The sequence below is a fragment of the Salmo salar genome, chromosome ssa25 (genome assembly GCF_905237065.1).
Source record: "Salmo salar chromosome ssa25, Ssal_v3.1, whole genome shotgun sequence".
Lineage (NCBI taxonomy): Eukaryota > Metazoa > Chordata > Actinopteri > Salmoniformes > Salmonidae > Salmo > Salmo salar.
The window spans coordinates 8431229-8445908 of record NC_059466.1 but is presented as its reverse complement, the minus strand read 5'-3'; the positions used below and the strand labels follow the sequence as shown (position 1 = coordinate 8445908).

The 14680-nt window shown below is 40.9% G+C and overlaps 1 protein-coding gene across 1 annotated transcript in view; it reads right to left on the bottom strand.

Moving 5' to 3' along the window:
• LOC106586113 (inactive dipeptidyl peptidase 10) overlaps positions 1–14680 on the bottom strand; it is a 217751-nt gene that overhangs the window by 96992 nt on the left and 106079 nt on the right. Inside the window, exon 9 of the mRNA XM_014172985.2 lies at positions 8584–8738. Coding sequence (XP_014028460.2) covers positions 8584–8738 — 155 coding nt within the window. The remainder of the gene's footprint in view (positions 1–8583; positions 8739–14680) is intronic.

Below are 14680 nucleotides of genomic sequence, written 5' to 3'. Positions count from 1 at the left end.
AATACTGATCGTGTTTCTTATTATCTGCTAAGCCATTGCAATTACAACTGGCTATACTTATTTCCCCATTTACCATAATGTGACACAAGTTTCAATTATATTTAGCAAACAGCAAGAGGCTCTTGATCCAAGAGGGAATTATTTGCTGTTACCAATTGAAGCTTTACTTTGAAAGAATCTAACCATTTAGCTAGATAGCTAACTAGCTACTAAATTAGCAAACCAAATGCACAACTGCAGAGAATTTTAGCACATCAGACAGTTAACTTGATAGTTCTAAATTATCTAGTTGGCAAACATTTAGTTGTGAATTCCATACTGTAGCTAGATCACCTGGCGCGTGCTGCACAACAGTGAGTGACTCACAAGGCTCAAGTCTCTTATCGCTGTGGGCTTGTAAACAAACACTACATGACTAGGGACTACCAGTAAGTCTTATAATGAAAAATTATGTGACAGGTGAAATTAAGAATGCGATCTTCTTTAACTCTTTACATATTGCAGAAGTTGACTGCACGTATTTACTTCAAGAGATACTTGGGGATTTTGGCAATGAGGCGCTTTATCTACTTCCCCAAAGACAGATGAACTCGTGGATACAGTTGATTTATCTCTGTATCCAGTATGTTAGAGGTAGTTTTGTGAGCCAATGCTATCAAGCATTTGCGCAATTACTGGAAGTCTATGGGTATCTGCTAGGATGCTAATAGATACCCATAGACTTCCAGTTTTCAGCACAATGATTGTGTAGTGGAAGAATTAGAGAAAGTGATAATCACGACTGGCAACGTGCTGGCACCGAGGCACAGCATGATGACTCAATCACGATTTATGACATTGTTTGTATGGCAGACCATCTGTAGGCTATCACAGGGACCAAACACATCTTATCTGTGTCAATTTGATGAGGAGTCATTCTCATCGAAGTATTGGGGTCACTGACGCCAGTAGTGGTGTGACGACTGATGAAAACCTGAATTGACGAAATTGGTATTACTGTGTGAATTAAATTGGCTTATTTGGTTCATTTCAAGAGCTTATAAAGAGCTGCACATTTTTGATATGTTGTATTGCATGTTTTCTGGTTGATGTATTTTTAAAGTGACTGGATTGAAATTGTATGTTGGGTTGACTGGTTATCAGGCACATTCATGTTGTCTTGTCATAACATTCAAATTTAGTTATTAATATTAGAATCTGGGTGTGTTGTTCCTGCCTTTTTTTACACTAGCAAAGTGTTAAGAAATGTTAATTGAGGTTCTCTCATATGAACTGTGACTCAGTAAAATCAATGAAATTGTTGCATGTTGTGTTAAAACTTTTGTTCAGTATAGGTAACGCTAACATTAACATTAACATTGGCTCTCAAAACTACCTCTAACTTCCTTTATTCTGGATACATCCCTTTAAAAAGTAACTAGAAATATTCAAATGTATAAAACAAACTTCAAAGAAATACTGTAGTTAACAGTATTGACAGTATTAAAAAGCCATCCCGTGGCTATTTCCAAATAACCCGGTATACAGTATATATGGTGTACACATGAAATACTACAATAAGCAACTAATTATCCAACCCTGAGCAATATGACAATTAAATTATTACAAATTACCTGACCCTCCCCTGGAATAATTTAAAAAAATGATTAAACACCACCTGACTGAAATTGAAAAAGCATGACCCTCTCCCATTTTCCTCCGGGTAACTATTGTGCACACATGAGATACTATAATAAGCAACTATTTATCAAACCCTGAGCAATATGACATTTAAATGATTACAAATTACATGACCCTCCCCTGGACTAAATTATTTTATTTTTAAGTGGAGGCTGGTGGGAAGAGCTATAGGAGGAAAAGGCTCATTGTAATGGCTGACATTGAATAAATGGAACGGAGTCACACATGTGTTTGTTTTTTTTAAATACATTTTTATTTATCCTTTCAGTGGAGGCTGGTGGGAGGAGCTATAGGAGGACAGCTGATTGTAATGGCTGGAATTTAATTAACGGAATAGTAATGGACCCATCAAAAAGTCTGCTGTACGACCCCAGCAACCCACAATACAAGAACGCTTTGTCTAAAGAAAAAGCATGGAATGCTGTAGCATCTGTCCACAGAGCACCAGATATGTTTTGCCAGAGATACTGTATATCAGTGGAGGCTGGTGGGAGGAGCTATAGGAGATGGGCTCATTGTAATGGCTGATATTGAATAAATGGAACGGAGCCAAACGTGTTTGATTTCTTTTGTATTTTTGGAATAGTATCAGACCCTTTTGATGGGTCTGTTACTATTCCATTTAAGCCATTACAATTAGCCCGTCCTCCTATAGCTCCTCCCACCAGCCTCCACTGAAGGGTTAAATAAAAAATAACACATTTGACTGTTCCATTTATTCAATTTCATCCATTACGATGAGCCCGTCCTCCAATAGCTCCTCCCACCAGCCTCCACTGATATACAGTATCTCTGGCAAAACATATCTGGTGCTCTGTGGACAGATGTGACAGCATTCCATGCTTTTTCTTAGACAAAGCGTTCTTGTATTGTGGGTTGTGTCATCCATATTGTGTCATCCATTTAGCTAACTTTGTCTTGCCCTGTCCTGTCAAATCAAAATGTCAGGGGAGGGGTCTACTCAACAGCATCCTCTGCCTCAAAAGCGAATACAAGGTAGACCCTCATCTACAACTGCCGTGCCGTTCAGCTGGTTTGAATGTTTCAAAGTTTCCAAAAAGCATTGATACTATAGATAAAAACCGACCTCCATATTTTGAAGTAGGAAGACTACAGTTCCATGTATATCTATTTTCATACAGGTAGACCTACTACTGTTGTATTGATGTAGCCTACTACTATTAATGTTTCTATTACATTTTCAAACTATGAAGCTGAGCGAAAAAGAGCGCCACCATGTGGTAGTATCGAAAAGAGGTTCAGGTTTAGATTATATGTACAACTGTTCCAGCGCCTGCTAGCGGACATAAATAATGAGTAGGAGCCAGTGATAGAATTTATGTCAACACTTTATTTCCATACACCGAACAGACACACACGCAGCAAACAGGAAGAGGAGACTAGTGGTAGTGTATAGTGGTTCGCTAGGAAAAGAAGAGAGAGAATGTATCAGACACTGTACAACTGTTATAGCTACAAAGGCAGTAATAACAATGCAATTGCAATGTTACTGTAGTAATAGCAGGGCTAATAACTACATCATTGTACAGTGACAAGCAATACAGTGGCTAATAGCTAACAATGAACACAACAGGCTATATACAAATTAATAAACACAAGGTAGTAATTACGCAGTAGTTAAACAGTACCAACGCCTATTACATACAGAGGCAGTATATACACATGAACCCTAACAAAGTCCACTTACATGGTCAGTGATGCACTAACACATGGTTGGAAAGTCCAGGGTGGAGGCTTGTCCAGTGGTGAGTTCTTCTGACTTGTTGTCAAGTGCAAGTGCTGTTTATACACACCTAACCCAACCACCCTTCTAGCTCTGACTACTGACAGCTACGTTATTGAGGGAAAATGTACGTTCTATGCCTATGATATGTGGTTGTCCCACCTAGCTATCCTAACATCAATGCACTAACTGTAAGTCACTCTGGATAAGAGTGTCTGCTAATTGACTCAAATGTATCTCTGCACCTCTGTGTACAATTAAATAACAGGCAGGAATTGGGGTCTGTTACTCCACCTGACAGGGCCTGGGGTCAGCTGACTGAGTGCCCTGGCAACCTGGTCCCTAACACAGATGTGTTAAGTGGCCTCTGTAAGTGGACAATAGTTTCTTCAGTCCCAGTGCCATGGAGAGTGTTTGAATACTTAATGGATGAGGGTTTACATATCAGTTATAAGGTTTTGTACACTGAGTGAATATCTTTAAGTGTAAAAAAATGATTTATACCAATTATCTCAAACACTTTGAATGGTGTTTACATGTGTAGATCAGAGAAAAATCGACTTCTATTGCTGCTACAGCAGCCGTGCAACGTCTATTCTTTAAGAACACGCCTATGTAGCAGGTAAAATTGACTGCAGTGGGAATCTATCAACTCTGCATTACGCAAGTCTCACAGATGTGGATTTCACAGATGTGGTGTAAGTATGCCATCTAAAAGCTCAAGAGGAATGTTGATTTGTCTTACTTCCGAAACACAGATTTTGGTTTTGATTGTATGAAGACTAGAGATATAGTTAATATCACTTACTCAGACTAGTCAGTGCTATCTTGGAGTAAGAAATAGAAATAAACTAACTGAAAATGACCAGTAGTTGATGACAGGGGTGTCTTGTTACAATTAAATCAAATCAAACTGTATTAGTCACATGCTCCGAATGAAACAGGCGTAGGTAGACCTTACAGTGAAATGCTTACTTACGTGCCCCTAACAAAACAATGCCGTTTAAAAACAAATACAGATAAGAATAAGAGCTAAAAGTAAAATGTAATTAAAGAGCAGCAGTGAAATAACAATAGTGAGACTATACAGGGGGGGTACCGATACAGAGTCAATGTGCAGGGGCACCGGTTAGTTGAGGTAATATGTACATGTAGGTAGAGTTATTAAAGTGACTATGCATAGATGATAACAGAGAGTGGCAGTGGTGTAAAGAGGGGGTGAGGTGGCTCTGCAAATAGTCTGGGTAGCCATTTGACTAGATGTTCAGGAGTCTTATGACTTGGGGTAGAAGCTGTTTAGAAGCCTCTTGGACCTAGACTTGGCGCTCTGGTACCGCTTGCCGTGCGGTAGCAGAGAGAACAGTCTATGACTAGGGTGGCTGGAATCTTTGACAATATTTAGGGCCTTCCTCTGACACCGCCTGGTATAGAGGTCCTGGATGGCAGGAAGCTTGGCCCCAGTGATGTACTGGACCGTTCGCACTACCCTCTGTAGTGCCTTGCGGTCGGAGGCCGAGAAGTTGCCGTACCAGGCGTGATGCAACCAGTCAGGATGCTCTCGATGGTGCAGCTGGAGAACCTTTTGAGGATCTGAGGAACCATGCAAAATCTTTTCAGACTCCTGAGGGGGACTAGGTTTTGTCGTGCCCTCTTCACAACTGTATTGGTGTGCTTGGACATGTTAGTTTGTTAGTGATGTGGACACCAAGGAACTTGAAGCTCTCAAACTGCTCCACTGCAGCCCTGTCGATGAGAATGAGGGCGTGCTCAGTCCTCTTTTTCCTGTAGTCCACAATCATCTCCTTTGTCTTGATCACGTTGAGGGAGAGGTTGTTGTCCTGGCACCACACGGCCAGGTCTCTGACCTCCTCCCTATAGGCTGTTTTGTCGTTGTCGTGACCAGGCCTACCACTGTTGTGTCATTGGCAAATTTAATGATGGTGTTGGAGTCGTGCCTTGCCGTGCAGTCATGAGTGAACAGGGAGTACAGGAGGGGACTGAGCACGCACCCCTGAGGGGCCCCTGTGTTGAGGATCAGCGTGGTGGATGTGTTATTACCTACCCTTACCACCTGGGGGCGACCTATCAGGAAGTCCAGGATCCAGTTGCAGGGGGAGGTGTTTAGTCCCAGGGACCTTAGCTTATTGATGATCTTTGAGGGCACTATGGTGTTGAACGCTGAGCTGTAGTCAATGAAGAGCATTCTCACATAGGTGTTCCTTTTGTCCAGGTTGGAAAGGGCAGTGTGGAGTGCAAATTGGAGTGGGTCTAGGTTTTCTGGGATGATGGTGTAGATGTGAGCCATGACCAGCCTTTCAAGGCACTTAGCTACAGACATGAGCGCTACGGGTTGGTAGTCATTTAGGCAGGTTACCTTAGTGTTCTTAGGCACAGGGACTATGGTGGTCTGCTTAAAACATGTTGGTATTACAGACTCGGACAGGAAGAGGTTGAAAATGTCAGTGAAAACACTTGCCAGTTGGTCAGTGCATGCTCACAATACACGTCCTGGTAATCTGTCCTTCCCTGCGGCCTTGTGAATGTTGACCTGTTTAAAAAGGTCTTACACACACTGTCTGCGGAGAGCATGATCACACTGTCTTCCGGAACAGCTGTTGCTCTCATGCATGTTTCAGTGTTATTTGCCTCGAAGCGAGCATAGAAGTAGTTTAGCTCGTCTGGTACACCCGTGTCACTGGGTAGCTCTTGGCTGTGCTTCCCTTTGTAGTCTGTAATGCTTTGCAAACCCTGCCACATCCGACGAGCGTCAGAGCCGGTGTAGTACGACTCAATCGTAGCCCTGTATTGACGCTTTGCCTGTTTGATGGTCCATCAGAGGGCATTGTGGGATTTCTTATAAGCGTCCAGGTTAGAGTCCCGCTCCTTGAAAGCGGCAGGTCTAGCCTTTAGCTCAGTGCAGATGCTGCCTGTAATCTATGGCTTCTGGTTGGGGTATGTTCGTATGGTCACTGTGGGGACGACGTCATCAAATCACTTATTGATGAAGCCAATGACTGATGTGGTGTACTCTTCAATGCCATTGGAGGAATCCCGGAACATATTTCAGTCTGTGCTAGCAAACAGTCCTGTAGTTTAGCATCTGCTTCCTCTGACCACTTTTTTATTGATCTAGTCACTGGTGCTTCCTGCTATAATTTTTGCTTGTAAGCAGGAATCAGTAGGATAGAATTATGGTCAGATTTGCCAAATGGAGGGCAAGGGAGAGCTTTGTATGGGTCATTGTGTGTGGAGTATAGGTGGTCCAGAGTTATTTTTCCTCTGGTTGCACATTTAACATGCTGATAGAAATTTGGTAAAACGGATTTAAGTTTCCCTGCAGTAAAGTCCCTGGCTACTAGGATCGCCACCTCTGGGTGAGCGTTTTCTTGTTTGCTTATGACAGAATACAGCTCATTCAATGCTGCCTTAGTGCCAGCCTCTGACTGTGGTGGTATGTGAACAGCTACAAAAAAATGCAGATGAAATCTCTCGGTAGGCTGTGTGGTCTACAGCTTATCATGAGATACTCTACCTCAGGCGAGCAATAGCGCTAGACTTCCTTAGATATCGTGCACCAGCTGTCGTTTACAAAAATACATAGACTGCCTCCCCTTGTCTTACCAGATGCCGCTGTTCTATCCTGCCGGTACATCATATAACCAGCCAGCTGTATGTTGATGTTGTCGTCATTCAGCCACGACTCCGTGAAGCATAAGATGTTACAGTTTAATGTCTCGTAGGTAGTTTAATCTTCTGCGTAACTCGTAAATTGTATTGTCCAAAGATTGCACGTTTGCTAGCGGAATGTAGTGGCACCTTTTAGTTACATGTAACAATGGTCAGATTTTGTTTTGAGTTATTAACATGGTGATTCACAGGTTACTTTCAAATGTGTAATTATAAAACATTAGTTACAAAGTGGAACAATAAAATGTGTAATAACATCAGTAATTACACATGTGGAATAACCTTCAGCAAGTGGAGGTGTAATTACACTTTTCTTGTTCCGATTGTGTAATAACTGAAAGCGCTTCAACCTTATTACTACGTAGTTACATAGTAACACCTATAACTACTATGTTACTGCAGTTATTACTGTGTAATTGCATAGTAATAAGGGCAACACAATGTAAAGTGTTACCCAAATGTTAATTGTTGCGAAAGAAAACGAGAAAATACAGTATGAGAAAAAGTTATCACCTCATTTACACACAGCACTGTATTCAGCCTAACCATGTTTAAATATGAATGAAAACCACAAAGGTTGGCTTTGAACAATGCATGAAGACATGTACCAGACCCCATAGAGACTAATCATAGAGACACAGTATCATATTGACCTTTACTAATGCCAAACCTCCCTAATAGAGTAGCAGTGCTTTTTCTACATTCAGTGTGGAATTCTCTGTTGGTACTCAACCCTAAATGCCATATGCCAAGCTCTACTGGTTCTCACCCTCGGTATGGATTCTGCCGCTTTTAGTTTAACCTTGGGCCAAGAACACAGGGCCGGATTGGCCTCACACTGGGCCACAGGGCTGTGCTGCAAGAAGCACACATAAACCAGGAGGAGGGATCGCTTAGGTGTCCACTGTTTTCTAATTATCACTGTCGAAAGAAATGGTACTCAATTCCCTTTAAAATGACAAAAAAAAAAAAAAATGAGGTCCGTAGGGCTTTGGTAAAAAGTAGTGCACCTTATTGGGAAAAGGGTGTAAATTGGGATGCATCCAGGATCTGGGGAAAAAACAGGATCTGGGGAGTTTTAGTCTTAATTGCTGCAGGAAAGGGACACTTTTTGGATGGATCTTACTGTACATTGAAATAACATTGTGTCATCGCTGCGTGACATAAGTTTTGAATTATAATGATAAAATAATAGGTTTTGTTGCGTTTTACACTGTAAACAAGTCAAGTACAAATATCTAAGTGTGCTTTCTAAAAGCTCAAGAGGAATGTTGATTTGTCTTACTCCCGAAACACAGATTTTGGTTTCGATTATATGAAGACTAGTGATAGTTAATATCCTTTTCTCAGACAAGTCAGAGCTACAGTATCTTGGAGTAAGGACAATTTGTTTCATTCCACCTATCGAGCTAGATAGTGGATGGCAGCAGACAATGTAATATACATCATCTCAGATTAAGGCTATTGCTTACCTTTGGGTAGGGGTATTGCTTTCCCTTGGGGTATGAAGACCCAGTGAAGCGAGGAAGGGCCATATTTGGCACCAGAGTGTCATTGAGAACCAGAAAGGCCAATCTCTCTCCATCGGGTGACCACCAGTGTGCCACATGTGACTGGAGAATCTCCTCTGTAGAAAGAGATAAGGAATACATAAATACATTAGAGCTCTATAAATGTTTTTATTTCCCAATGATATGGCCACATATGGTTGTATTAATATGTTACAGTACATGGACATTTAGTGTGAGAATGGCTTTTTAGATAATAGTTGATATTAACATATTTCCTTAAGTTCCGTCTAACTTTTCATATGTACTGTTTCATATAAGAAGGACATATATCCATAGTGTGTTCAAAAATACAGCGGCACTACTAAATCCTTTCCACGACTCAAGTATGATGTTCGCAAGCATGATGTTTGAGTGCAGTTAACGGTACTCAAGGGTCTGTGACAACGTAAGGTCACACAATTCAGATGTTAATTAGGTCTGATTAAGAGGCATTTGCATATCTCAAAATAGATGATCAGAGCGAGAGAGCGAGAGCTTAACATGTTAGTTCACATTGTCAGAGAGACAAACTAAGGAATAATAGGTTGTCAAAGACTGTCATATTACCATGAAAATCACAGTTTATGCAGGAAAAAAAGTGTAGTTCATACAGATAAAACATAAAAGAATATCAATTGTTTACCCAGAGGTATAGTTATAGGAAACCAATAAGTAACTTCATATCAGATGAAGCTTTGAACTAAAATAGGCCACGGGCCAAGTTTACTTTGTACCTTCAAAAGGGTATTAAAACACTGATGAAATAGCAAAAAGGTGAAATAAAGGTCAAGAGAAAGAAAAAAACAAAGGTAAACGGTAAATAAACACGATCTCCTGTTTTGGGTTTGCTTTTGGTGTTTTACATATTTGTGGGGGAAAAACAGGTGCAAACTTGGCCCTAAATGTCCATTTAAAGGCAAAAATACCCACACAACATAGAATGACAATGATAATTTTTCACACAAAGGTACATGGAATAATGAACAATCAATATATGCAATTGCACAAAGTGACTGCTTGCCGAAACACTTCCAAAATCAGTGTATAATTGTGTCTCTCCTGAGCAGTGTTGGGGGATCAGATTACTTTTATGAGTAACTGAGTAAAGTAAAACATTACTTTTTCAAATTGGGTATTATTATTACAGTTACTTTGTCAGACAACGCTTGCGTTACTTTCAGAGTCATATCTCTACCGGCCGTGTGTTTCCATGATCCGAACTCGATTAATTTCCTCATTTAGAGAGAGCAGAGAAAGGCTGTTTGGAGGAATGTCAAAACAGCTACTGTCCATAGAAATGTATAGAGGGAGCACCTCTGATCTTTGCCATTGAATGCTTCTGTGACAGCAAAGCCCATAGAGGGCTATCCCGTCTAGTGGCAAGTGTGCCCTATATACAGTACATCTTTATGGGTCCGTATACATGCGGTCTATAACCAGAACTGGCGGCTCATGAGAAAGATTTTAATTGAAAAGATAGGAAATCTGTACAGATGTTTGGCTTACCATATATATGGCTAATTAAGCAGCCCATATATAGCACAGCACTTGTAGATTAGCACAGGAAAGCAGCGCCACTGATGAAAGGAGAAACTTGTGATCTAACCTGAGTTAATAAGTAGCCTTTGGTAGAGCGGAGAGATTGAGTTTTTTTTCATGAAAGTAACGCAAAGTTATAAAACTAGTAATATGTGTTACTTTCCTCACAAAGTAATATTGTAAAGTATTGCAAAGTAACACGCTAATATAACTTCAAGTAATAATCCCAACACTCCTGAGTAATGTGATGAAATGTCTTTCTCCTAAATTTAATAAACTCTTCCCTATTCAAATCTGCTATTTGATCACATTCATATTGAATACTTAAAAAAATAAATAAAAGGCATTTGGAACTAATTTAGAATTTAATTAATCTACCTATTGTGCAGCTGAAGAGAAATTGGAAAACGTATTAGAAGGTGCGGTTTGACTCCCCCACTGTGTTTGACTAATTTGACATCAGAAAAACATGAGATGTTGGAATAGCTGAAAATCACTCCACTGTGTTTACTCAGTCACAAATATCTTCGTTACATGAAATACTATTGACAATATTGTAGCTATGGAGAACTTTGCATTAGGTCTTTATGCAGATTTTAAAATAATCGCATGAAATCTGTCGCCAGTTGGATGGAAACCTAGCTATTGTAACCAATTTTCAACATATACAAACCTATATAAAATATGTTGAATTTGTACCTTTGAAACAACGTCAGATCTTCAACGTTATATCCACTATAAGAAAATAAAGCAATAGGCTAGGCAGCACCTCCTACTGGAGACTTGATCTATCTACAGCAATTTATTTGGTCTCCCATCCAGGGTTTTAATCAAGCCCAGCTTTGATATTTGTCACTGACTATTACAAATGTGCAGTCGTGAGAATTAATATTGAGAGATCTCTTAATAACAAAATATATTCACTGTTGCTATCGAAGTCATTCCAAAGGGTAGGTTTAACAGAAGACATTAAATATAACCATAACCAAATACAACCATACATCAGTATTATATCAATTATACTATTTAGGCCTTATAGCATTTGCAAAGACAACAACAGCTATTGTTTCAATTCAACAGAAAATAGACAATACATACAGTTGAAGTCGGAAGTTTACATACACTTAGGTTGGAGTCATTAAAACTAGTTTTCAACCATTCCACAAATTTCTTGTTAAGAAACTATAGTTTTGGCAAGTCGGTTAGGACATCTACTTTGTGCATGACACAAGTAATTTGTCCAACAATTGTTTACAGACAGATTATTTCACTTATAATTCAAAGTATCACAATTCCAGTGGGTCAGAAGTTTACATACACTAAGTTGACTGTGCCTTTAAACAGCTTGGAAAAATCCAGAAAATGATGTCATGGCTTTAAAAGCTTCTGACAGGCTAATTTACATAATTTGAGTCAATTAAAGGTGTACCTGTGGATGTATTTCAAGGCCTACCTTCAAACTCAGTGCCTCTTTGCTTGACATCATGGGAAAATCTAAAGAAATCAGCCAAGACCTCAGAAAGAAATTGGAGACCTCTACAAGTGTGGTTCATCCTTGGGAGCAATTTCTAAACGCCTGAAGATACCACGTTCATCTGTACAAACAATAGTACGCTAGTATAAACACCATAGGACCATGTAGCCGTCATACCACTCAAGAAGAAGACGCGTTCTGTCTCCTCGAGATGAATGTACTTTGGTGCGAAAACTACAAATCAATCCCAGAACAACAGCAAAGGACCTTGTGAAGATGCTGGAGGAAACATGTAAAAAGGTATCTATATCCACAGTAAAACGAGTCCCATATGGACATAATGTGAAAGGCCGCTCAGCAAGGTAGATGCCACTGCTCCAAAACCGCCATAAAAATGCCAGACTGCGGTTTGCAACTGCACATGGGAACAAAGATCATACTTTTGGAGAAATGTCCTCTGGTCTGATGAAACAAATGACCATAATGGCCATGAAGACCATTGTTATGTTTGGAGGAAAAAGGGAGAGGCTTACAAGCAGAAGAACACCATCCCAGCCGTGAAGCACGGGGGTGGCGGCATCATGTTGTGGGGGTGCTTTGCTGCAGGAGGGTCTGGTGCACTTCACAAAATAGATGGCATCATGAGGCAGGAAAATGATGTGGATATATTGAAGCAACATCTCAAAACATCAGTCAGGAAGTTAAAGCTTGGTCGCAAATTGGTCTTCCAAATGGACAATGACCCCAAGCATACTTCCAAAGTTGTGGCAAAATGGCTTAAGGACAACAAAGTCAAGGTATTGGAGTCGCCAACACAAAGCCCTGACCTCAATCCTATAGAAAATGTGTGGGCAGAGCTGAAAAAGCATGTGCGAGCAAGGAGGCCTACAAACCTGACTCAGTTACACCAGCTCTGTCAGGAGGAATAGGCCAAATTCACCCAACTTATGTTTGGAAGCTTGTGGAAGGCTACCCGAAATGTTTGACCCAAGTTAAACAATTTAAAGGCAATGCTATCAAATACTAACTGAGTGTCTGTAAACTTCTGACCCACTGGGAATGTGATGAAATAAATAAATCATTCTCCTATTATTCTGACATTTCACATTCTTAAAACAAAGGGGTGATCCCAACTGACCTAAGAAACTGAATTTTTACTCGGATTAAATGTCAGGAATTGTGAAAAACTGAGTTTAAATGTCTTTGGCTAAGGTGTATGTAAACTTCCGACTTCAACTGTACATGTAGACCTAGGGTTTCAAGCTTTGGTTGATTTCAAATGTAATCTTCAAGTGAATCATTAATATGTTGGATTCATGTCTCCATCTCAACCAATCTAATTTATAGAATAGGAGTAAATAATATCATTATTATTGTGCATTTTAAATTTGATTAGATTAGAGTTAGTCCTATTCCTTAACAATTTTTGGGGGTTGGGATATGAAATATTAATTTGTAGACAAACTGGATATTGAATTGTGTTTGATTGTCAACACCAAATATCAGCATATGAAGTAGATGCATCTTCTGCTTGGATAGTTCCATCTGTGTCACTGACTTATTCTGGCTTTAATTCCATTTTGTCTACAAATTGATAATTGATATGTTGGATTCAAGTATCCATCTCAACCAATTTAAATCAAACTTTAAATGCACTTAGAATAAAGTTTGATTTGATTTAGTCCTATTCATTAACTTTGATTTTTGGTTGAGACGTGTATTTGAATTCAACATATCAATTATTAATATGCAGACAAATTGGAATTAAAGCCAGACTAAGTCAGTGGCAAAAAATATATACTGCTCAAAAAAATAAAGGGAACACTTAAACAACACAATGTAACTCCAAGTCAATCACACTTCTGTGAAATCAAACTGTCCACTTAGGAAGCAACACTGATTGACAATAAATTTCACATGCTGTTGTGCAAATGGAATAGACAACAGGTGGAAATTATAGGCAATTAGCAAGACACCCCCAATAAAGGAGTGGTTCTGCAGGTGGTAACCACAGACCACTTCTCAGTTCCTATGCTTCCTGGCTGATGTTTTGGTCACTTTTGAATGCTGGCGGTGCTTTCACTCTAGTGGTAGCATGAGACGGAGTCTACAACCCACACAAGTGGCTCAGGTAGTGCAGCTCATCCAGGATGGCATATCAATGCGAGCTGTGGCAAGAAGGTTTGCTGTGTCTGTCAGCGTAGTGTCCAGAGCATGGAGGCGCTACCAGGAGACAGGCCAGTACATCAGGAGACGTGGAGGAGGCCGTAGGAGGGCAGCAACCCAGCAGCAGGACCGCTACCTCCGCCTTTGTGCAAGGAGGAGCACTGCCAGAGCCCTGCAAAATGACCTCCAGCAGGCCACAAATGTGCATGTGTCTGTTCAAACGGTCAGAAACAGACTCCATGAGGGTGGTATGAGGGCCCAACGTCCACAGGTGGGGGTTGTGCTTACAGCCCAACACCGTGCAGGACGTTTGACATTTGCCAGAGAACACCAAGATTGGCAAATTCACCACTGGCGCCCTGTGCTCTTCACAGATGAAAGCAGGTTCACACTGAGCACATGTGACAGACGTGACAGTCTGGAGACGCCGTGGAGAACGTTCTGCTGCCTGCAACATCCTCCAGCATGACCGGTTTGGCAGTGGGTCAGTCATGGTGTGGGGTGGCATTTTTTGGGGGGGCCGCACAGCGCTCCATGTGCTCGCCAGAGGTAGCCTGACTGCCATTAGGTACCGAGATGAGATCCTCAGACCCCTTGTGAGACCATATGCTGGTGCGGTTGGCCCTGGGTTCCTCCTAATGCAAGACAATGCTAGACCTCATGTGGCTGGAGTGTGTCAGCAGTTCCTGCAAGAGGAAGGCATTGATGCTATGGACTGGCCCGCCCGTTCCCCAGACCTGAATCCAATTGAGCACATCTGGGACATCATGTCTCGCTCCATCCACCAACGCCACGTTGCACCACAGACTGCCCAGGAGTTGGCGGATGCTTTAGTCCAGG